Source organism: Carcharodon carcharias, chromosome 14 (genome assembly GCF_017639515.1).
Source record: "Carcharodon carcharias isolate sCarCar2 chromosome 14, sCarCar2.pri, whole genome shotgun sequence".
NCBI classification, from domain to species: domain Eukaryota; kingdom Metazoa; phylum Chordata; class Chondrichthyes; order Lamniformes; family Lamnidae; genus Carcharodon; species Carcharodon carcharias.
In genome coordinates, this window is record NC_054480.1 from 716,169 (window position 1) to 741,714 (window position 25,546).

The window sequence follows — 25,546 nt, forward strand, 5'->3', positions numbered from 1 at the left end:
TATCTTTTGCACTGATGTGCTGGGCTCTTTACCTAAGAAAGGATATACTTGCCATAGAGGGGGTGCAGCGAAGGTTCACCAGACTGATTCCTGGGATGGCAGGATTGTCTTATGAGGAGAGATTGGGCTGACTAGGCCTGTATTCACTGGAGTTTAGAAGAATGAGAGGGGATTTCATTGAAACTTATAAAATTCAGGCAGGGATGGACAGACTGGATGCAGGGATGATGTTTCCTCTGGCTGGGGGGGTCTAGAACAAGGGGTCACAGCCTCAGGATACAGGGTAGACCATTTAGGACTGAGATGAGGAGAAACTTTTTCACTCAGAGGGTGGTGAACCTGTGGAATTCTCTACTACAGAGGCTGTGGAGGCCGAGTCACTGAATATATTTAAGAAGGAGATAGATTTCCAGACTCTAAAGGCATCAAGGGGTATGGGGAGTGTCAGGAAGATATAATAATTTTCATACTGTTATTGGAATTTATTGTAAAGTAGAGTAATAGTGGGGTCTGTGTCTATGTCTGTGTGTGTGTGTGTGTGTGTGTGTGTCTGTGTGACTTAATTGAATTAAAGGCAGCTGGACTGAAGGCTTTGATGTATCAAAGATAAGCTAGGTTTGAAATGTTAAGTCGGTAAACATGGGGCAGTTTTATAATGTAAGAGGTAATGGGAACATTTGAATTTTAAGTAAACCAGACTAGCTTGAATTCAAAGAAGGGGTGAAACGTGTCACCTAGCCAGGAGACGTTAAGAAAGAGTGTGTTTATTTTCCCAAAGATTACTGGTAAAATTGGTACGATGAGAGATTTTTATTATTAGCGAGGTAAAGTCCAAAGACATAGTGAAACAATGGGAATTTGCATTCAAAGGCAAAAATATGTATAAAGGAGAGAAAGCTGTGTGTGAGGGCAGGCTTTCTAAGATCAAAAGTGTGAAAAGCCTCCAGCATCTAAGCCTCAGGCTGCTGTCTACAAAGAACTGAAGTTAAGAAAACTCACTTTGAATTGGATTGTTCAGGGTCATGTTTCTTTGCCTGGGTTTTTTAAAATCTATGTGTCTGACTGTTGCCTTAACAATAGTGTGGCTGGGAGTTCGATTAACTAGGGGATTTAGAAATTATCATAGTTGTAATTTGTAGATCTTTGTGTACTTAAAATCATTTCTTTTATTAATAAAGGCTTAATTTAATTTTGTAAAAAACCTATAAGACTCGGTGGTCTTATTACTACTGAACTCAAGGCAAGCATCTCGAAATTTATACAAATTGCAAAACAGTTGTGACAGTTGTTTCAAGTTTCCCTTTGGGATTTGAGCAGCTCAGTGTTTACCATCAGCTGGGCCAGAACAGGAGGGAGCATGAAGATGGAGTTGGGGTAGAGGATCAGCCATGATCATAGTGAATGGTAGCGCAGGCTCAAAGGGCCGAATGACCTACTCCTGCTCCTGGTTTCTATGTTCCTATGTTTCCTGCATCACTGAGGATGGGGATATTTGTGGAGCCTCCTCCTCCAGTGATTTGTTTAATTGTCCGCCACCATTCACAACTGGATGTGGCAGGACTGAAGAGCTTAGATTTGATCCGCTGGTTGTGGAATTGCTTGGCTCTGTCCACTGCTTGCTGCTTATGCTGTTTGTCGCGCAAGTAGTCCTGTGTCATAGCTTCACCAGGTTGACACCTCATTTTTAGGTATGCCTGGTGCTGCTCCTGACATGTCCTCCTGCACTCTTCATTGAACCAGGGTTGATCCCCTGGCTTGATGGTAATGGTAGAGTGATGGATATGCTGGGCCATGAGGTTACAGATTGTGTTCGAGTACAATTCTGCTGCTGCTGATGGCCCACAGCACCTCATGGATGTTCAGTCTTGAGTTGCTAGATGTGTTTGAAATCTATCCCATTTAGCACGGTGGTAGTGCCACACAACATGATGGAGGGTATCCTCAATGTGAAGGTGGGACTTCGTCTCCACAATGACTGTGCAGTGGTCACTCCTACCGATACTGTCATGGACAGATGCATCTGCAGCAGGCAGGTTGGTGAGGATGAGGTCAAGTATGTTTTTCCCTCTTGTTGGTTCCCTCACCACCTGCTGCAGACCCAGTCTAGCAGCTGTGCCCTTTAGGACTAGGCCAGCTCGGTCAGTAATGGTGCTACCGAGCCACTCTTGGTGATGGACACCCAGAGTACATTCTGTGCCCTTGCCACCCTCAATGCTTCCTCCAAGTGATGTTCAACATGGAGGAGCCCTGATTCATCAGCTGAGGGAGGGCGGTACATGGTAACCAGCAGGAGGTTTCCTTGCCCATGTTTGACCTGATGCCATGAGGCATCATGGGGTTCAGAGTCAATGTTGAGAGCTCCCAGGGCAGCTCCCTCCTGACTGTATACCACTGTGCCACCACCTCTGCTGGGCCTGTCCTGCCCACAGGGCAGGGCATATCCAGGGATGGTGATGGTGGTATCTGGGACATTATCTATAAGGTATGATTCCGTGAGGATGACTATGTCAGGCTGTTGCTTGTCTAGTCTGTGAGACAGCTCTCCCAGTTTCGGCACAAGCTCCCAGATGTTTGTAAGGGGGACTTTTCAGGGTTGATAGGGCTGTGGTTTCCGGTGCCTCGGTCAATGCTGGGTGGTCTGTCCAGTTTCATTCCTTTTTATTGACTTTTTCACAGTTTGATACAATTGAATGTCTTGCTCGGCCATTTCAGAGGCAACCACATTACTGTGGATCTGGAGATCTGCAGTCACACGTAGGCCAGGCCAGGTAAGGACAGATTTCCTTCCCTGAAGGACATTAGTGAACCAGATGAGTTTTTACAACAATCAGCAATGGTTTCATGGTCACCTGCTAAGGTGGGATTAGAATCTGGGTCCCCAGCACATTACCCTGGGTCTCTCTGGATGGCCAGTCCAGTGAAAATACCACAACACCACTGCTCCCTCATCCCATCCATGGCACCACTCACCACCCACCCACATGCTCATCATCTGGCTTAGCGGGTGTCCTGCTGACACTCTCCCCATCTCTATCCATGCAGGATAAGCTGGCCCACAACAACAGGGAGAGATCACAGACTGGTGGAGGAATGCCTGAAATCAATGTCCTAACAAACTTTGAAAACAGAGTAATTTAGCTGGCTGGTGACAATCTGGACTGTTCCTGTGCTGACAGTGAGGTCAGCGCTGCTCTACCAAGTGAGGATCCAGCAATGCAACATCCATCAGACCACCATGCTGTGAGTGATGTGTCCTGTTTCACAGGCCACTGCCAGGCACTAATTATCTCTCCTTGCTTCCACAGGCACAACCGACAGAGTCCATGACCCAGGGCCTCCAATCAAGCCCTGAAGAAACCTCTGAAGAGGAATCTGGAGACACCCTCCCTGAAATCCCGTCACAGCCTCACCCACACCCTCCACCAGCGCAGAGACACACACCTCGGTGGGACCTAGCTTTAGAATAGCCTTGGGATCACAATCTGGCGAGCACATCGCACTGTCTGATCCAAAGCATACAGCGGTAGAGACTTCCCATGTTTCTAGCACTTGGAGGACTCTTGGAGACCAGAAATCTGCTGAGTCCGAGTCAGATGAGGAGACTCTGGACTCCACCATACCTGAGTTCCTGGAGCTGCAAAGGCAAGCTCGGGAACATCAGGAAGGGATGTCCAGAGCACTCCTCAGATTGCAAGGCACGATGGAGGAGTCCATTCTGTCTTCACTCTTAGGTGATAGCGCCGGCATGTCAATGCACTGAGATCAACACTGGTAGGATGTCAGCCACCATGGAGACATTAGTCCAGGACATCGCTCCCACGCTGCTGCATGGGCTTAACTCCATCACTGACACCATTCTTGGCCTCCAACAGTTTCAACGTGAGAGGGGTGCGGGTAGCTCGATCTCACTCCAGCTCCCCCTTCTCCTCATGGAGTCAGCCTGGTGCCCTCGGACACCCACAGGGAGCAGGAACAGCAGGTGCACACTCCGGGGCCATCCACCCAGGTGACTCTGGGATTGTCCGGCCCATCTGAATCCCCTCTTCCTGTGACCCCAGCAGCTCCAGCTCCACAGGCCGAGGAGGGTGTCACTGCCACACAGCAGGACCCCGAAAGCAGGCCGGACCCTCCAGGTCTCAGCCCTCCAGAGAACGCCTGCCAAGGTCATCACAGACAGGGCGTCACAGTCAGCAGGCTGCCCCCACCTCTGCTGTGGATGTCCGGGGAGCACCAAGAGGTAGCAGCAGGTTTAGAAGGTTAAGAAGATGTAGTTGCACAGCCTGGGGATGGGCGTTAATCACTTGTACAGAAAGTTGACTATTGTAAATAAGCTACTAACAATGTCACCTCTTATGGCTCCTTGTTAGGATGAGCAGTGTTCATGTCAGTCTGAAGTGATTGATTCCTGTACAAGATAAAGGCAGGTGTCTCAGTCCAGGGCCTTCTCCCTGTGCTTGGTGCAGCTTCCCAGTACTGATGGTGTGGCTTTCACTGTCCACCGGTCACAACAATCATGCCTGCACCTCGCTGGGGCTTATCATCGCTGCCAGAATGTCCCAGGCCGGCGGCACAGAGTCCGTCATTCTCTCTCTGTGAGCTCCCAGCACCTTGGAGGTGCGGTTGGCCCCCATCTCATCAGCATCTGTGTCCGGTGTCAGGGTGGTCCTGAAGGGTTCAGCTCACAAAGGATGCCATAGGGGCAGGAGGTTAAAGTTTCCTTGCTGTATCTCCATGACTGACCCTGTTCACAGAGCGTAAGTGAGGCGCCATCAGCCAGACAGGAGTCAGACATTCACATAAACTACGTGAGGATCTATGAAGTGTCCCCACTGCCTGTTGTCATCATCCTCCTGAATGTAGGGACTATGGGCATCTTCTGTGTCTCCATCACAGGAGCCTTATCACAGAGGGTATGTATGCTACCATCAGCCACACTGGAGTCAAACATTCACAGATGCAATGTGAGGATCTATGGAGTATCCACTCTGCATGTCGACAGCATCCTCCAGCAGCTATGAGGGCCTCCCAAGCACACCTCCCTCGTCCGGCCAGTGCGAGGGCTTGATCCCTGTCACCCTCGCCTTTGAGGACCACCTCACCCTCCTCCCATCGATGTCCTCCTCATCTGAGGAGGTGAGCAGCTCCTCCTCAGCCAGCTCGGTCACCCCGTTGCAGCGCCAGGTTGTATAGGGCACAGCAGGTAATGACGATGACATGTGACACCCTCTGCGGACAGTATTGCAGGCTCCACCAGACTGGCCCAGACCAGAACCTCATCTCCAGCATCCCGATGTTCTGCTCCACCAAGTTGTGATCTGATGCATGAGCCTCATTATCCTGTCGCTCTGCTGCAGTCTGAGGCTGCCTCACGGGTGTCGTCAGTCACGGCCTCTGTGGGTGGCCCTTGTCCCCGAGGAGCCAACCCTGCAGCCTCTGTGGACCCTGGAAGACTCCAGGGATCTGTGACTGACTGAGAATGTAGGAGTCATGGACAGTCCCTGGGATCCGTGCGCAGACCCTGCAGGACGAGTTTGTGGAGGTCACACACCAGCTGCACGTTCAGTGAGTGGAATCCCTTGTGGTTGTTGTAGTTGACCGTGTGTTGCGATGGAGACCTGAGCATCACGTGAGTGCAGTCGATGGCTCCCTGCACCTGAGACCTGGGCAAATCCCAGAACTCTTACTCGCTGGCTTTCCTGATCCCAGATGAAATGCACAAAATTGTGTGGCCTTCGTGAATATGGCGTCTGTGACCCCCTGGATGCACTTCTGTGTGGAGGCTTGTGAGATCCTGCAGAGGTCACCTGTAGACCCCTGGCAAGAGCCACCGGAGAGGTCACCTGTGGAGACCCCTCCAAGAAGCCACTGTCTCAAGGTCCCTTAACGAAAGCTGGCGAGTGCTGGCCACCACATGACTGCCCGAAACCCCACCCACCTCCGCCCCACTCCACCTGACCGATTGGCAGCAGCTTTGCCCATTGGACTGCAAGCTGTGCTCTCAGCTCAGGCACAGACATTCTCCTAACCCACACTGCAAGGCTGCCCTGTTAGCTTCAACCATGGGGGAGACTGGTCCAAACCGGGATGCTGACATTGCAAAGGGGCTGTGAATGTCTCCACCAGTGACTGCTCCATGGCCAGATTTAGCGAGGAGATTGTACAAGGTGCCCAGTTTCTGATTGTTTTGCAGCCCACTAAAACTCTCATTAATTTGCAGTCTGTGCCCGAGGCCTGCAAAGTTCGGGAGTATTTGGTGGAACTTTCAGGCCTCTGCGTTGCGTGAGCGGACAGGTAACCTCGAGTCCTGACTCCAGCGTGTCAATGTGGCTGAACTCTCTCAGCTGTGGGAGAACGTTCACTTTACACAAGGTTCCCCTAATATGTAGCTGCTTCCTTCATCACACCCGCCATACTGACCCCCCCCCAACACTGACCACCCCCCCACACTGTCCCCCCCAACACTGACCCCCCCCCCAACACTGACCACCCCCCCAACACTGACCCCCCCCAACACTGACCACCCCCCCCACACTGACCCCTCCCCCACACTGACCACCCCCCCCAACACTGACCCCCCCCCAACACTGACCACACCCCCACACTGTCCCCCCAACACTGACCCCTCCCCCACACTGACCGCCCCCCCCAACACTGACCACCCCCCCCAACACTGACCACCCCCCCCACACTGACCCCTCCCCCACACTGACCCCGCCCCCACACTGACCACCCCCCCACACTGACCACCCCCCCCAACACTGACCCCCCCCCCAACACTGACCCCCCCCCAACACTGACCCCCCACACTGACCCCTCCCCCACACTGACCACCCCCCCCACACTGACCGCCCCCCCCAACACTGACCGCCCCCCCCAACACTGACCCCCCCCCAACACTGACCCCCCCCCAACACTGACCCCCCCAACACTGACCCCCCCCCAACACTGACCCCCCACACTGACCCCTCCCCCACACTGACCACCCCCCCCACACTGACCGCCCCCCCCAACACTGACCCCCCCAACACTGACCCCCCACACTGACCCCTCCCCCACACTGACCGCCCCCCCCAACACTGACCACCCCCCCAACACTGACCCCCCCAACACTGACCCCCCCCAACACTGACCCCCCACACTGACCCCTCCCCCACACTGACCACCCCCCCCACACTGACCGCCCCCCCCAACACTGACCCCCCCAACACTGACCCCCCCAACACTGACCCCCCCCAACACTGACCACCCCCCCCAACACTGACCACCCCCCACACTGACCCCTCCCCAACACTGACCACCCCCCCCAACACTGACCACCCCCCCCAACACTGACCCCCCCCACACTGACCCCCCCCAACACTGACCCCCCCAACACTGACCCCCCCCAACACTGACCCCCCCCAACACTGACCACCCCCCACACTGACCCCTCCCCAACACTGACCACCCCCCCCAACACTGACCACCCCCCCCAACACTGACCCCCCCCACACTGACCCCCCCCAACACTGACCCCCCCAACACTGACCCCCCCCAACACTGACCCCCCCCCCAACACTGACCACCCCCCCCAACACTGACCCCCCCCCAACACTGACCACCCCCCCCAACACTGACCCCCCCACACTGACCCCCCCCAACACTGACCCCCCCCAACACTGACCGCCCCCCCCAACACTGACCCCCCCCCCAACACTGACCACCCCCCCCAACACTGACCCCCCCCAACACTGACCCCCCCACACTGACCCCCCCCAACACTGACCACCCCCCCCCACACTGACCCCTCCCCCACACTGACCACCCCCCCCAACACTGACCCCCCCCAACACTGACCACCCCCCCAACACTGACCCCCCCAACACTGACCACCCCCCCAACACTGACCACCCCCCCCAACACTGACCCCCCCCCAACACTGACCCCCCACACTGACCCCTCCCCCACACTGACCACCCCCCCAACACTGACCACCCCCCCACACTGACCGCCCCCCCCAACACTGACCCCCCCAACACTGACCCCCCCCAACACTGACCACCCCCCCACACTGACCACCCCCCCCAACACTGACCCCCCCCACACTGACCCCCCCCCAACACTGACCCCCCCAACACTGACCACCCCCCCCAACACTGACCCCCCCCCAACACTGACCCCCCCCCACACTGACCCCCCCCAACACTGACCCCTCCCCCACACTGACCACCCCCCCCAACACTGACCCCCCCAACACTGACCCCCCCCCACACTGACCCCCCCCAACACTGACCCCTCCCCCACACTGACCGCCCCCCCCAACACTGACCCCCCCAACACTGACCCCCCCAACACTGACCCCCCCCAACACTGACCCCCCCCAACACTGACCCCCCCCCACACTGACCCCCCCAACACTGACCCCTCCCCCACACTGACCACCCCCCCCAACACTGACCCCCCCCCAACACTGACCACCCCCCCAACACTGACCCCCCCACACTGACCCCCCCCAACACTGACCCCCCCCCAACACTGACCACCCCCCCAACACTGACCCCCCCCACACTGACCCCCCCCAACACTGACCCCCCCCCAACACTGACCCCCCCCCAACACTGACCACCCCCCCCAACACTGACCCCCCCCAACACTGACCCCCCCCAACACTGACCCCCCCCAACACTGACCCCCCCCCAACACTGACCCCTCCCCCACACTGACCACCCCCCCCACACTGACCACCCCCACACTGACCCCCCACCAACACTGACCCCCCCCAACACTGACCACCCCCCCAACACTGACCCCCCCCAACACTGACCACCCCCCCAACACTGACCCCCCCCAACACTGACCCCCCCCAACACTGACCCCCCCAACACTGACCCCCCCCAACACTGACCCCCCCCAACACTGACCACCCCCCCAACACTGACCCCCCCAACACTGACCCCCCCAACACTGACCCCCCCCCACACTGACCACCCCCCCCCACACTGACCCCCCCACACTGACCCCCCCCCCACACTGACCGCCCCCCCCCAACACTGACCACCCCCCCCACACTGACCGCCCCCCCCAACACTGACCCCCCCCAACACTGACCCCCCCAACACTGACCACCCCCCCCCACACTGACCCCCCCACACTGACCCCCCCCCCACACTGACCGCCCCCCCAACACTGACCACCCCCCCCACACTGACCGCCCCCCCCAACACTGACCCCCCCAACACTGACCCCCCCAACACTGACCCCCCCCCCCACACTGACCGCCCCCCCCAACACTGACCACCCCCCCACACTGACCGCCCCCCCAACACTGACCACCCCCCCCACACTGACCGCCCCCAACACTGACCCCCCCCAACACTGACCCCCCACACTGACCCCTCCCCCACACTGTCCCCCCCACACTGTCCCCCCGCACACTGACCCCCCCCCACACTGTCCCCCCCACACTGCCCCCGCCATGAAGCCTGTTGTCAGTGGGGGTGGAAAATTCTGGCCATTACCATCCTGACAATGTAGATGATGAACTGGACAGAGCAGCAGAAACCAGGACTCAGCGAGGCTGAAAACCCGAGCAGCTTCGGTCATACACAGAGTAACACAGACTCCATACAGGAGCGAGGAAACCACAAGTGCTCAAAATACGGAAAGGGAGATTGAAATCTTTAGGATAAGATATTGATATTCCAGTGGTGTGTGAGAGCAGTGTCCTGTGGAAATTCTTTTACCTTTTACACAGAAACGCTATCGAGTTAGGGAGGGACATTCACTGAATTTTATTGAAAATGACTTGATTTGCCATTTTTGTGAATTATGTTTATAGATTGTAAAACTCTCTGTGAGGAGCAGCAAATAACCAGTTACTGGGAGGAAAGAGGTACAATCTTTCTAACCGAAAAGAGGATATCCAAACGAGCTAACTTCCCTCTCCCTCCCCCATTCCCTCGCTCCTTCACTGAACCCCTTCCCTCATCAACGCAGAATTCGTGCCTGGAGTCTGCAGGAACCATTCATCCGCGTAGCAGCTCGGAGCGGCATTGAAAAGAGAGACTTCAACCAGGTTCATTGGCAAGCCCAAGGCCACGTGTGAATGACTAACGAAGCAGCGGGATGATCCACAATCTGCTGGCTCAGAGCAGAGGGAGCCTCACACTGGTTCAAGCTGTCCTATAAGCTAGCTGGGAGGGCTAGCTACCGACACCAAGTGCTCAAAGTGTAAAGGGCCCCAATGCACGGCATTAACCTCTGGCACCAAAACAGAAAATGCTGGAAAAATCTCAGCAGGTCTGACAGCCTCTGTGGAGAGGGAAAAACAAAGTTAACGTTTCGAGCGAGAATGACCCTTCGAGTCACACGGACTCGGAACGCTAACTCTGTTTTTCTCTCTCCACAGAGGCTGTCAGACCTGCTGAGTTTTTTCCAGCATTTTCTGTTTTTGCTTCAGATTTCCAGCAGTATTTTGTTTTTTTATGCTATTATCTTCTGGCGCCTTACTGAACATAACATTCAGACAAAAAAAAAGTAAACGCTTTTTCTCTCTTAGACACTGATCAATCTGCTGTGTGATTCTAGTCTCTTCTGTTCAATCCAAGGCACTTAGATCTTACAGTTTTCTGAATATTTAAAGTGTCTTTATGGCTTAATTATCATGAAAAGATTTACATTTGACACTCTCAATGTTTATAAAGGACTCAGAAAATGACTGAACTAGATTATCGAATGCCCGTGTACCTACGCCCTGTTCTGGATACATCCTCAACACTGTGATGTTAGGCTCTTTGCAGGACAGTTACCCACAGTGACTATGGAACAAAGGAACTAATGCGAGGCAGGTAGAAGCAAATATTCAGTGGTACCTTGGACAAGTGATCGGCCTCCTCTTCATGCGCTGAGCTTGAGGGTGAGGGGGTGGCAGACTTGCTTCCAGGGGGTGAGGGAGAGCCGTGGGTCAGAATGCTTCTACCCACATTCAGGCTGACCTGAGCATTCAGTTGTGAATGGCTAATGGCAGGCATGTGACTAGGCGGCATGATTCCTGACCGACTGACCAATGGGTGTTGAGGTCCTGAATCGTACTGAGGACCTTCTGGATGACCCATTCCATGCATCTGGTGGAGAAAGATGAATTTTTAACAGCACATTAGTTGCATGGACTAGGAACTAATTTCTGTAACATTTTTCAGAAAAATAATTCTAGTTAAAAGAAAAGAATCACAGCTCTATATTGATGCTCTAAATGGTCATTGGCTCAAGTCCTAGGGTTGTCTGAGGTCAGGTCACTAGGTTAACAGTGAGTGAGGGGCTGATATTCCATTTTAGGCCTCAGGGTGGTTAAAACTGAATAAGAAAAGAACTTCTAGACTGCTCCGGTTGTGGTTTCTGAAGAAGTCTTCAGACTGGGTCACTTTGCCATCGCAATATGAAGGAGTGTGTTTGCAATTGGTAGGTACTCAAGAAAAACACATTTGAAAAAGATCTCACAGGAACTGGAGTAGAATCTGAAACCCACTTTACTCACCTAATCATAAATAATAAACTGGTATTTTTTTATTCTTTTTTAATATATGGAAGCAATTGAAAGATCAGTTTTGGCAAAAGGTCATCAAGCCAACACACCTGTCTCCTTTTTGGAGATCTAACCCACACCTATCTGTCTGTGAATAACTTCCTTATTTTCTTTTTCACACCTGAACACCCTGACAGCAGCTCATAACCCTCTGAGATATCTAACCCCATCTAATTCTGGCCTCTTGAACATCCCTTATCTTAATGATTCCACTATTGGTGGTGTACATGTCTTCAGCTGCGTGGGCCTTAAGCTCTGGAGTTCCTTCCCTAAACCTTTCTGATTCATTATCCCCCCTTCCTCATTAAGACACTCCTTTAAACCTACCACATCGGCCAAGCTTTGGGTTGTCTGTCCTAAAATTGCCTTAATAAAAACAAAAAACTGCGGATGCTGGAAATCCAAAACAAAAACAGAATTACTTCGAAAAACTCAGCAGGTCTGTGGAAGGGTCAAAACGCCAACTCTTTTCTTCTCTGCCGATGCTGCCAGACCTGCTGAGTTTTTCCAGGTGATTCTGTTTTTGTTCTAATATTGCCTTATGTGGCCTGGTGTCAGATTTGACTTCATAATGCTCCTGTGAAGCACCTTAGAATGTTTTAAATTATATAAATATAAGCTGTTGACAGATTTTTATTGTCTGCTTCACTGACTGGCCCACGTACTTGGTTCGATCAAACTGTGGTCCTGGATGTAAATGGTAGGTTTCACACCCTTTACTTGTTTCTAACTCCCCAGTGTTGTTGTGATGTTTTTAGCCTTTTTCCCAAGTAAACAGTCTCCGGGATTAACTTCACCACCTCCCTCCATACCTTGAAAACTGCTCTGACGACACCTCAAAGTCTCCCTCTTTTCAAAGTAGGCAAGATGAACATGTTTAACATCTCTTCACGGCTGTAGATTTGTGACTTTTACCTTCACCTCCAAAGCCTGGGCCCTCTGAGCTCCCCAGGGTAATCATACCTGTCCTCTGATTAGGTGATCAGAACTAGACACAGGACCCCAGCTGGGGTCTGATCAAAGCCTTAAACATTACCAATACAATCTGTTTTGATTTATACTCTACCGTCTGCCAACCCAGCTGTTATACAACTAAGTAAAAGCACCTTTCTGATTGACAACATCAATCAGTAGCCTGATTAACCCATCTTTCTGAATTGTACTCTCAGAACTCAAAGCAGACAAGACTGATGTAACCTTGCTTGGATCCGTGTGGCTTGAGTTTACATAATACCCCACGACAGACGGCTGATTAACAAACTGATGGTTCTGCAGATTTCCCCAGTATCATCTCCCGATCCCCTTTACAACTGTTTCACTGAACAAAAACTCCTCCTGTTTTCTCCAGCTGTCAATCAGGAGCAAGGCATCTTTTTTTCTTCGCAATATAAAGTACCATTAGCTTTGGGTTTGGTTGAGAATATATAGAGGATTATTGAAAAGGGGATTTATGCTAGTGTATTGAGTGTTCAGAGATTCAAAGTACAGTTAAAGGGACAGAATCAACATGGTTTTATGAAAGGGAAATGAGTCTGGCAAATTTATTCGAGTTCTTTGAGGATGTAGCAAGCAGGGTGGGATAAAGGGGAACCTGTAGAGGTGGTTTATTTGGATTCCCAAAAGGCATTCGATAAGATGCCACATAAAAGGTTATTGCACAAGATGATGGTTACTGCTCATGGTGTTGGGGGTGATAGATTAGCATGGATTGAAGATTGGCCAACTAACAGGAAACAGAGAGTCAGGATAAATGGGTCATTTTCAGGTTGGCAAACTGTAATTGGTGGAGCACCACCTGAATCTGTGCTGGGCCCTCAGCTATTTACAATCTACATTCATGATTTGGATGAAAGGAACAACAGTATTGTAATCAAATCTGCTGACAGTTCAAAAACAGGTGGGAAAGCAAGTTGTGAGGAGAACACTGAGCCTGCAAAGGTTCAGGGAGTGGACGACAATTTGGCAGACGGATTATAATGTGGGAAACGTGAGGTTGTCCACTTTGGCAGGAGGAACAGAAAAGTAGATTATTTAAATGGAGAGAGACTGCAGGATGCTGTGATACAGAGAGATCTGGGTATCCTCGTACATTAACCACAAAAAGTTAGCAGGCAGGTACAGCAAGTAATTAGGAAGGCCAATGGAATTCTGGCCTTTATTGCAAGGTGAATGGAATATAAAAGCAGGGAGGTCTTGCTACAACTGTACAGGGCATTGATGAGACCACACATAGAGTAAGTACTGTGTTCAGTTTTGGTCACCTTACTTGAGGAGGGACATACTTGTCTTAGAAACAGTTCAGAGAAGGTTCATTAGGTTGATTCCTGAGACGAAGGCGTTGTCTTATGAGGAGACTTTGAGCAGGTTGGGCCTATACTCATTGCAGTTTAGAAGAATGAGAGGTAATCGCGTTGAAACATATAAAATTCTGAGGGGGTTTGACTGGGTGGATGCTGAGAGGATGTTTCCTCTCGTGGTGAAATCTAGAACTCCGGGCCCCAGTTTCACATTAAAGGGTCTTCCATTTAAGATGCAGATGAAGAGGAATTTTCTCTCTCAGAGAGTTGTTAATCCGTGGAATTCTCTTCCGCAGACAGCAATGGAGACTGGGTCATTGAATCTATTCAAGGCTTAGATGGACAGATTTTTTGATCTACAGGGGAGTCAAGGGTTATGGGGGGTGGGCCGAGTATCAGGTAGGAGACTGGAGTTAGGGCTGCAATCTGACCAGCCGTGATCTTATAGAATGGTAGAGCAGGCTCGAGGGACCAAGTAACCTCCTCCTGCTCCTAATTCTTATATTCTTATCAACAAATATGAGCAAAGCTTTTATTTCTTTATTAATGCTTAATGCAGCAATCTCAATCATGTGAATTGCATATCTTGCATATCTAAATACTGATTAAAGTTAAGTCAATGTGGAACACACAATAAGGAGACAAAAACATAAAATATAAGAGCAGGAGGAGGCCATTTGCTCTCTTGAGCCTGTTTCACCATTCAATAAGTTCATCATGGATCATCAACTCAGCTCCGCCTTCCTGCACTATCCCTCATGCCCATGACCCTCCTCATCATTGTACCTCAAACCACACCCTCTCCTTGCCATCCCTGCAGATATTTTGTTGAAATTGCCACTAGCAATCAGGAGATGACACCAAGAAGCCAGGAGCAGAAACAGCCGAGTCTGATTTTGGTATTGCTTGATAATAAGACCATAAGACATAGGAGCAGAAATTAGGCCATTCGGCCCATCAAGTCTGCTCCGCCATTCAATCATGGTTGATAAGTTTCTCAACCCCATTCTCCTGCCTTCTCCCCATAACCTTTGATCCCCTTACCAATCAAGAACCTATCGATCTCGGTCTTAAATACACTCAATGACCTGGCCTCCACAGCCTTCTGTGGTAATGAATTTCATAGATTCACAACTCTCTGGCTAAAGAAGTTTCTCCTCATCTCTGTTCTAAAAGGTCTTCCCTTTACTCTGAGGCTGTGCCCTCGGGTCCTAGTCTCTCCTACTAATGGAAACATCTTCCCCACGTCCACTCTATCCAGGCCTTTCAGTATTCTGTAAGTTTCAATCAGATCCCCCTCATCCTTCTAAACTCCATCGAGTATAGACCCAGAGTCCTCAAACGTTCCTCATATGTTAAGCCTTTCATTCCTGGGATCATTCTCGTGAACCTCCTCTGGACCCTCTCCAGGGCCAGCACATCCTTCCTGAGATACGGGGCCCAAAATTGCTCGCAATATTCTAAATGTGGTCTGACCAGAGCCTTATAAAGCCTCAGCAGCACATCCCTGCTTTTATATTCTAGTCCTCTCAAAATAAATGCCAACGTTGCATTTGCCTTCCTAACTACCAACTCAACCTGCAAGTTAACCTTAAGAGAATCCTGGACTAGGACTCCCAAGTCCCTTTGCACTCCAGATTTCTGAATTCTCTCCCCATTTAGAAAATAGTCTATGCCTCTATTCTTCCTACCAAATTGCATGACCTCACACTTCCCCACATTGTATTCCATTTGCCACTTCTTTGCTCATTCTCCTAACCTGTCCAAATCCTTCTGCAGCCTCCCCACCTCCTCAATACTACCTGTCCCTCCACCTATCTTTGTATCATCTGCAAACTTAGCCAGAATGCCCTCAATTCCTTCATCTAGATCATTAATGTATAAAGTGAAAAGTTGTGGTCCCAACACTGACCCCTGAGGAACTCCACTAGTCACCGACCGCCATCCTGAGAAGGACCCCCTTATCCCCACTCTCTGCCTCCTGCCAGACAGCCAATCTTCTATCCATGCTAGTACCTTGCCTCTAACACCATGGGCTCTTATCTTACTGAGCAGCCTCCTGTGCGGCACCTTGTCAAAGGCCTTCTGGAAGTCCAAGTAGATAACATCCATTGGCTCTCCTTTGTCTAACCTGCTCGTTACCTCCTCAAAGAATTCTAACAGATTTGTCAGGCATGACCTCCCCTTAATGAAACCATGCTGACTTTGCCCGATTTTATCATGTCTTCGATCTCCAAGGAAAACAATGCTGCTTCAGTATAAACCCCAGATTCTTTGAGATAGATTCGTCATGAGCAATCAGAGTTAGACAGTTACAGTGGACCTGGAAAGACCAGAAAACCATGTGCTGTACGTGTATTCAACTTCGGGAGTGTGTAAGTATTTCTATATTTAACATGTACAGGACAGCATAAACTCCAGTGGAAATATTTCAGGTGTAATTAATGCAATAATCTCAAGCATAGAAATTACTGTCAGTGTAGGGTATACAATGCCCATGACCCTCCCTGTCACAGCCTTCCACACTACGCCACCCAGTTGGACAAATTATTGACCTGGTTCGGAAATCATCTGAATGGCCAGAGACAGAGAGTAGGGATAATAGGCAGGTACTCTAATTGGCAAGGATGTGACAAGTGGGGTCCCGCAAGGGGCCTCAACTATTCAGTAATGACTTAGATGATGGGATAGAAAGGCGCGTATTCAAATTTGCTGATACTAAAACAACAGGTGACATTGTAAACAGTGTAGGTGAAAGCATAAAATCACAAAGATATTAATGCATTTAATGAATGAACAAAACTGTGGCAAATGGATTTTAAAGTAGGCAAATTCACTTTGGACCTAAAAAGGGTAGGAAAGGATAATTTTTAAACAGTGAAGAGCTTGAAAAGTAGAGGTCCAAAGGAACTTGGAAATTCAGGTCCAGAGACTGTTAAAATGTCATGAACAGGTACAGGAAATAATCAACAGGGTGGATGGAATGCTGGTCTTTATAACTGGAGGACGAGAATACAAGGGTCTAGATGTTATGCTACAGTGATCCAAAGCTCTGCTTAGACCACACCTGGAGTTACTGGGAGCAGTTCTGGGCACCACTACCTTAGGTAAGAGTGCAGCGTAGGTTTACCAGAATGATACCAGGACTCCAAGGGTTAAATTACAAGGAGAGATGACACAAACTAGGGTTGTATTCCCTGGGATTTAAAAGGTTAAAGGGTGACTTGATGAAAGTTTTCAAGTTATTAAGGGGATCCAATAGGGTAGAAAGAAACTATTTCTGCTGGGTGGGGAGTTTAGGACCAGGGGGCTTAATCAAAAAATTAGAGGCAGACCTTTCAGGGCTGAAATGAGGGAACATTTCTACACATAGAGAGTGGGAGAAGTTTGAAACTCTCTTGTAACAGACAGTTGAAGTTAGATCAGTAGTTAATTTTAAACCTGAAATTGATAGATTTTTGATAATCGAAGGTGTAAAGGGATATGGGGCAAAGGCAGGTGTGTGGAGTTAGGTAACCGACCGGCCATGACTTCACTGAATGACAGAACAGTCTCGAGGGGCTAAATGGCCTCCTTCTGTTCCTGTGTAAAGGGGATATGGCGCTGATGAAACTGTTCAGTCGCTATCTATTTTTGTATTTCTGCTCAGGAGATATGTGTTGCTTGTTACTTACCCCCTGGTTCCCCAGAGAAATTGACAGCGGTCTTTCTTCTTGAATCACTGACGTAGACATTTGAGCTAACTGAGGGGCTCATGCTGGTGTGGAACTGGGGTCAGGTGTAGCCTCAGATTGGGTAAGGGTGGCAGATTTTCTTCCCCATATTAGCAGAACCAGTTGGGTTTTCATGATAACCTGACAGCTCCTTGGCCACTTTTACTGGGACCAACTTTTTCAGGCTTTTTAAAACTGAGACTGATTTTTCGGAGGGTGGGATTTTTCCAGCCCTGCCACTAGGATTGTCCAGTCCCGCTGAAAGTCAAACGGACTTTTAGTTCGGCCGCCAAACCTCCCGTGGTGGGTCCCACCACAACGGGTCCAAAGAATCCTGGCCAAGGCGCAATAGTGGGAATTCGATTTGATTTTTACTTGCCTATTTGTCTAGCCCTCCAGATTACTACTAATATAACCACTACACTTTCATACTCAAATAAGAGTGTCTAAGGGTGATCATGCTGTAGTACTCTACAATACCAATAACCCTGTTCGTAAGCAATATGCAGGACTAAGACAGGCCATTGAGTCTTTCCCCAGGCCATTTAAAATCGCCCCAATCTCATTGAGGCATAAAATTCTTAGCGGGTTTCACAGCGTAGATGCTGAGGGGCAGTGTCTCCTGGGATGGCGAGTCGGGGACTAAGGTCACAGCCTCAGAATAAAGGGTCAGCCATCTTGGACTGAGATGAGGAGAAATTTCTTCACATGATTCTTTGGAATTCTCTACCCAAGAGAGCTGAGGAAGCTCAGTTGTTGAGTATATTCAAGACTGAGATTGAGAGAATTGTGGACACCAAGGGAACAAGGGATAAATGAATAGGGGATTTGAGGTAGAGGATTAGTCATGATTTCATTATATGGAGGGCCAGGGTCAAGGAGCTGAATGGTCTCTACTCCTTTTTCTGTTTCTTATGTTCACGATCATCCACTCAATCCCTCAAGGTTTCTACAAATAATTATCGGAGGCAATTGAATGAAGCAGCAGAATTTGGGAACACCACCACCTGCCAGTTCCCCTCCAAGTCACTCACCATCCTGACTTGGAAATATATCGGCCGTTCCTTCACTGTCACTGGGTCAAAAACCCTGGAACTCCCTCCCTAACAGCACTGTGGGTGTACCTACACCACATGGACTGCAGCGGTTCAAGAAGGCAGCTCATCACCACCTTCTCAAGGGGCAACTAAGGATGGGCAATAAATACTGGCCCAACCAGCGAAGCCCACATCCAGTGAATTAATAAAAAAAAAATTCATCCAACGCACAGCTCTGGCCTACTGATCTTCATAGATGATGACCTTGCTTTCTGAATCACATTTTCACTTGGGTTGGAAGATATTTAGCGTTTTCCTCCCAGTGTTTAATGAAATGATTGCTATGATGCTGAATTACAGCAAAAATGTTAACACTGGTTTAACAGGTGCCTATGGGAGGGAAACCAAGGCTTTCGCTGCTTGTAACACTGGTTGTAATTGGTGCTGGAGGTGTGGCGGGTGGGGTGGAGCTGTCCCCAGACATCACAGTAGGGAGAGTACCTCTGACGTGTTCTCTAGGGACAGCTCAACTCTTGGTTTTGTTGAATGAGCTTCTCCTTCCAACTTCCAAACGAGGGAATGGGCAGTGAATACAGCGAGGCAACGATGGGAATGAAGCTGCCTGGGATAACAGACACCGTCCTCAGAGGTGAAATTATTCAATGGCAGGAGAGTAAAATGAGCTCACATTGAACCTGGGCTTGGTCTAAAACAGCGACTGATTCGCTCAGATTTGGACCAATTACACTCCCGTTACACTGCTTAATTCTTAATTGGCATTGGGATAGACATAAAGGTCCTGATTAATTAAAGAGGTTTTCCTGCCCCCCCACCGTGTGACATCTTACGTGTTTTACAGTGCTACATTAACACCTAAGCATCAAAGAACGAACACTTTCCAATCTCCACTTTGTTCACTGTGTACAGGAACAATGGCCACAGAATTGACCGAACAACAGAAACTGCCGCTTGCCCCAAACCGGAAGGCTTTTCTCTCCAAAATCAAACTGAAACAATGTCAACGCTGACTTCCATCCGGCAGTAATCAGGCAGCAATGCTTCCTACAAAATGTTCTTTTGTCACACCAGCTGGACGTTGGCATGTGCAATATTGACCATCCACCATCAGGTGGCAATGTTGTTGTAGACTATGTCCGAACCAACACAGTCAAGATGGAGCAGACACAATGAGTGCACGGAGGGTTCCAAACCCTCTGTGCATTAATCTAGCGCCTTGTTTGATGTGAAATTCCAAGGGGATGACCTGAAAGGAGCCATTAGCTCCCTGTTCAAAAATAGTGGATAGAGGGAATTCAACATGAGCTGTATTTATTTCACTGTCTGCCAGAGTTGGTCTGGAGAACGTCTCTAGGAGTTAAAGATTAATCTCCTGGATCTCTGTTGTGTGCAAAACCCTGGAATTAAAATTGTTGAGAGGGACATTAAAAATAATTCTTTGAACAGATTTGCTTATAAGTTATAAAAACATTAGGGATGGGAAAACAGGCTGTTGGACAGGAAGATCAGGTGGCGTGTAGAATGGACGGCTCATTCACTATCACTTATTCTGTGCTCTTGAATTTCACCCCTCTCCTCCCCCCCGTGCCTGGTGAGGTGGAGTGGGGGTGGGGGGGGGGGGGGTGGGGGAGAGCAGCTCTCCGATGGAGTCTGTCAATGAATCGTATTGTTCTTGTTTTGCAAAGGAGTAGGTCAGTCAATGGGGAAGATGATGACGTAGTCATAATGTCACTGAACCGGTAATCCAGAGGGCCAGGATATGCTCTGGGTTCAAATCCCACCATGGCAGCCGCTGGAATTTAAATTCAATTAATAAATCTGGAATTGAAGTGCTAGTCTCGACAATAGGAATATAGGATTTAGGGGCAGGCCATTCGGCCCACTGAGTCTGCTCTGTCTTTTGATAAGATTATGGCTCAACTGATTATAGCCCCAACTCCACTCTCCTGTCTCCCGCCTGTAACCCTTGACTCCCTTGTCTATCAAAAATCTGTCTAACTCGGCATTGAATATATTCAATGGCCCAGCCTCCACTGCTCTCTGGGGAAGAGAATTCCACTAACGCCTCTCTTAGAGGAAAAAAAAATCTCCACATCTCGGTCTTAAAAGTGAGACCTCATTCTTAAACTGTGTCCCCCAGTTCTAGTCTCCCCCCCAAAAGGAAACATCCTCCTGGTATCTACCCTATCAAGTCCCCTCGGGATCATATAAATTTCAGTAAGATCACCACGGTCTGGGTCACTAATGTCCTTTAGGGAAGGAAATCTGCTGTCCTGACCAGGTCTGGCCTACATGTGACTCCAGACCCACAGCAACGTGGTTGATTCTTCACTGCCCCCTGAAATGGCCGAGCAAGCCCCTCAGTTCAAAGGCAGTTAGGGATGGGCAACAAATGCTGGCCTTGCCAGCGATGCCTACATCCCATGAAAGAGTATAGGAGAAGAAATGAAACCCCTTTCCCTCAGTCCCAGCAGGAATGACAGTGAATGGAAAAAAGGAACAGACGAGTTATGTTAAACTAGCACTGAGCAGTAGTTTAGACTGCAGCACGAGTGTTGTGATATGATGCGCTTTAAGGAGGTGTATGTATTGCCAATCAAAACTTCGACAAGATGTGATGTGTTAGGATCAGGGCTTGAAGTCAGTTGGTAGGCAGGGTGGAGACCAGATGTACTATGTTTAGCCTCTGAGTGAACATTATCTGTGTGTAGCCTTATCTTCAGATATAGAACCCACATTATTGTTCCGCCAATCCCTGCGTATGATTGGCTACATTTATGTTGAAGAAAAGAAGAATTGTAACAAGGAGAAACTGTGCATGTTCTGGTCTCCATATCATAAAAAAGATATAGAGGCACTGGAGAAAGTGCAAAATAGATTTACAAGGGATGCCAGCAGAACTGAGGGGTTATAATGATTAGGAAAGCCAGGTTATGCAGGCTGGGGGGTCTTATCCTAGAAAGGAGAAGGCTGAGGAGTGACCTGACAGGGGTCTTTAAAATTGTGAGTGCATTTGTTAGGGTAAATGTACAGAAGGTTCTCCCATTTGTGGACTCCATAGGGATCATTAATACAAGATAGTCACTAATAAATTCAGTAGAGAATTCAGGAGAAACCTCTTTACCCAGGGAATAGTATAGATACGTTTAAGGGGGAAGATGGATAAACGCACAGGGAGAGAGGAATAGAAGGATTTGGTGATAGGGTGAAATGAAGTAGAGTGGGAGGAGGCTCGAGTGCAGTATAAACACCGCATGGACCAACTGGGTTGACAGGCCTGTTTTTGTGCTGTAGATACTGTGCAAAATGTAGCATAATTTGATATATTTCATTCCCCCCTCCCCGCCCCCACTCTGTCGCTCCCCAGTGTAAGAATCCTGGCCCCAGTAACTTCAAATCACTGAGAGCTTCGACAAGGAGTGTGAAGGGTGAAAAATGCCAGGTCTCTAAACTCTGATATGGGAGACCAAGAATTGGAGTGGTGATCGTGGCGAGGGAGAGGTACTGGTACAAAAATAAAATGTGAACATTGATAAAAATGGAAACATGCTGTCGAATCTCTTTTTTTTGAATTAGACAAAAGTATGGGAGACAATGGCCAGTATTTTCCAGCCCATCAGACCAATGGGATCTTCCTGTCCCACCAAAGTGAGCGGAGATTTCAATTGCTCTCTGCCGTGATGGAAACCACCGTGGGCGTTCGGGGTGGCGGTGGGGTGGGGGGGGGGTGGGTGGGTTGGGGGGGGTGGGGAGGCTGGAAATGCCGGCCAATAGCTCCCTGGTTCATTTTCCATGGCAACACCTCAGCCAATCAGAGTTGACTTGCCAACCAATCAGCAGCACTTTTCTCATGCGGTATAAGTTAATGTTCCCTTTGAAATTTGGTATTCTTGCGTCTGTCCTGATGAGTGGAAATCGATAAGCTTTGACAGCTTGTCTCTCTTTTCAGCAATATATAAATTCCGTACTACTGAGCCAAAAGTACAATTGTTAGCTTGTTTGAATAAGAACCCGAAGAGGGAAAAAACTGGAAACATGGGCAATGTGAGGATGTGTGAGGTTATTAGCACTCTTCTGTATGAATTATACATTAAGATATGTATTATACCATATTACAGATTTAAAAAAAACTGCTACAGGTCCTTGGAGGTTTCTAATACAGTATTGTAATCACTTTGGTGACAGCAGCTTAATTAATCATCTGGCAAAATGACAACAGTCTCTAATAATTAGAACTGATGTCTCATGAATATGCAAATCATATAATGAAGGCTAATTGCAAATGCTTCATAAAAATGTTTTGGGGGCTGCAACGTAAACACACAGGACCTCCTGAGTTTGGACAATGTCGAAGGCCCAGAGGTTGAGAGAGCTGGGAGCTGAGGACTTGCCCTTTCACCTCAGACAACATGCTGGCTGCAAGGGCCAATTGTACAATGCATTCTGGGAGTATCAACCAGTGACCACTGTATCTTTAAAGAGAAAATTTGATAAATATTTGATGCATAGGAAAATACCAGGATATAAAGAGATTGCGGGCCAATTTACACCTTCGGGATGCTCTAGGGAAGGGCTGGCACAAACACTGTGGGATAAATTGCCTCCTTCTGTGCTTTAATCTACTATGGTTCTATTGTAGTGGGAAGGCCTCAGGCCCTTTTCATCATTATCCATGTCTGAACAAAGGTAGTGATTATTAGCAGCTCATTTAATCATTAGGACATCAGACTGGAGTCCAATCCTGTCCCTGCTTGACATCTACACATGACCTAGGGCATTGAGGTCACCACTGGGACCCTAGCTATGGCCTAGGTGTTGAATTTGGGACCTTTCTGGTCAGTATGGTCCATTAAGAGACTGCCATGTAAATGATGAGATCCTTCAGACAGCAGAGTTATTCCATAGGAAAAGCATCCTACATTGACTGAGATATTGGTGGAGCTCAGCTAAGCATCTGTCCAGCACCCTGAATATTCAAAAAATCCAACAGTTTTATTTTTGTACTATTACCTCTCATCACCAAGACCACCTACATCCATCTCTGTATATCCATGAACCTCCTCTGCCTCGGCTGTAGCTGAAGCTTTTCTCCGTGCCTTTGTAACTTCCAGACTCCACAATTCCAATGCTTCCCACCTTCCAATCTCCATAAACTTTAGCTCACCTAAAACTCAGCTGTCCCAACCCACACCAAGTCCTGTTCACCCATCACCCCACAGTCCTCACTGGCCTACACTGGCTGTTGATCCACCAGTACCTTCAATCTAAAATTCTCATTGTTAATCCAAATAGCTACACGGCCTAACCCCTTTGTAACCTACTACAGCCCTAAAACCCTCTGAGATTTCTACATTTCTCCAGCTGTGGTCCCCTGTGCAGCCTCTGTCCGCCGGGGCCACCACCGGTGGCTGTACCTTCAGAGGCCTGGGCCCCAATCTCTGGAAATCCCCCCGTAAAACTCCCCACCCCTCTCTCTCTCTCTCTCTCTCCCACCCACCCCACCCCAACTTTAAGATGCTCCTTAAATTTACCTCCTTGACCGAGCTTTTAGTCAATCCTCCTAACATCTCCTCTTGGCCTTACTGTTGAATTTTGTTTGGTAACATTTCTATGGCCACTTGGGATGTTTCTCTGCATTAAACGTGCTGAATAAAAGTGAGTTGCCATTATTATTGTGTTATTTGTATTGTGCGTATGTAGGTGGAAAGAAAAGACACCCATTTTCCTAATCGGAATGATCACTGACCTCAGTCGTTGCCCGTGGCAACAGGAAAAAAAAAATTAATGTTGGCTCTTATAAGCAGACCCTTACCAACAAAGCAATAAAATGCAGAATATTAGCACTTAACTTAAATTTTCAGGACATGTTGTCCTCTCTGTATTGGTAAATGATTTATTGTGGTGACGCTTCATTTACAATAAAGAAGAGCTGGAAATGAGAAAAGGTACATTACCCTGAGGACTGGGCTGAAATAAATGGATTCAAGGCTGAATAAGGCTGTTACCGTGATGGAATATATGTGAAAGATCAGTTCACCCAGCTTTCCCTCTTTTTGTTGCCTTGAACTGTTGCTGGTCTCCAGGAGACTCCTTTTTTTTTTCAATTATAATTTTCCTAAACCTTAAAAAAAATAGAATCAGCGGTGTTCTCATGTTGATGAGATCAGGGTGCAGCGGAAGGAATGGCCCACAGGCCGGGGTGGGGGGGGTGGTGGGGAAGGGGTTCCAGGTAATTACTGAAACAGGTCAGTCAAACGACGAATTGATTTACTCAAGAATGGCCTCTCGAATCAGCATTTGAAGTTGGGGAATTATTACAAAAATATATGTTATCTGGCTTTACCTGTTTCAGGAGTCAGTTTGATTAAAAACGCAACGGAATGACTTATTGCAGAGTCCACAACATGTAACTAGGTCACGGTGCTGGGGAAGAGGCAGGGGTAGGTGCACTCCCCGAGCAATTACTGATTAAACCGTTCACTTCCCCATTATCTGTTTTTCAAATATGGGCCTGCATGTGTACTGCCTGGATCTCACATTGCCTGGACATGACAGCATAAGAAACAAGAGCAGGACGAGGCCATTCAGCCCCTCGAGCCTGCTCCGCCATTCAATATGATCATGGCTGATCTTGTAACTCAATCCTGCGGGACTGTGCATGTGCTGTCTCTGTGTTGTGCCTTCAGTCAGAATAATTATCTATTATTGGAGCCCTGTGTCTTATACTGATTAAAATGTTTTGTTGGATTCCCCAAGCTCTCTAGGATTGGGGTAGGAATGTCCACAATCCTCCTTCAATCTCTGCAGAGCCTGGTAATAAAAGACAGAAAAATACCGGGTGCCTCTTGCTACCTATTGACTGCTTGGAGCCTCAATGCTAAATGGGCTGATGATATTCAGGACTGTCAGCAGTTTCAGCTG

The 25,546-nt window shown here is 48.9% G+C and overlaps 1 protein-coding gene across 5 annotated transcripts in view; it reads right to left on the reverse strand.

Annotated features, from left to right (window-relative positions):
• The window catches only part of tox2 (TOX high mobility group box family member 2), a 300,983-nt gene that overhangs the window by 32,656 nt on the left and 242,781 nt on the right, over positions 1 to 25,546 (reverse strand). For 4 of the 5 annotated variants that reach the window (XM_041203725.1, XM_041203724.1, XM_041203726.1 and 1 more), the window contains one exon: positions 10,851 to 11,102. The exons of the other annotated variant lie outside the window; for it this stretch is intronic. In XM_041203725.1, coding sequence (XP_041059659.1) covers positions 10,851 to 11,102 — 252 coding nt within the window. The remainder of the gene's footprint in view (positions 1 to 10,850; positions 11,103 to 25,546) is intronic. 5 annotated transcript variants of the gene reach the window in all.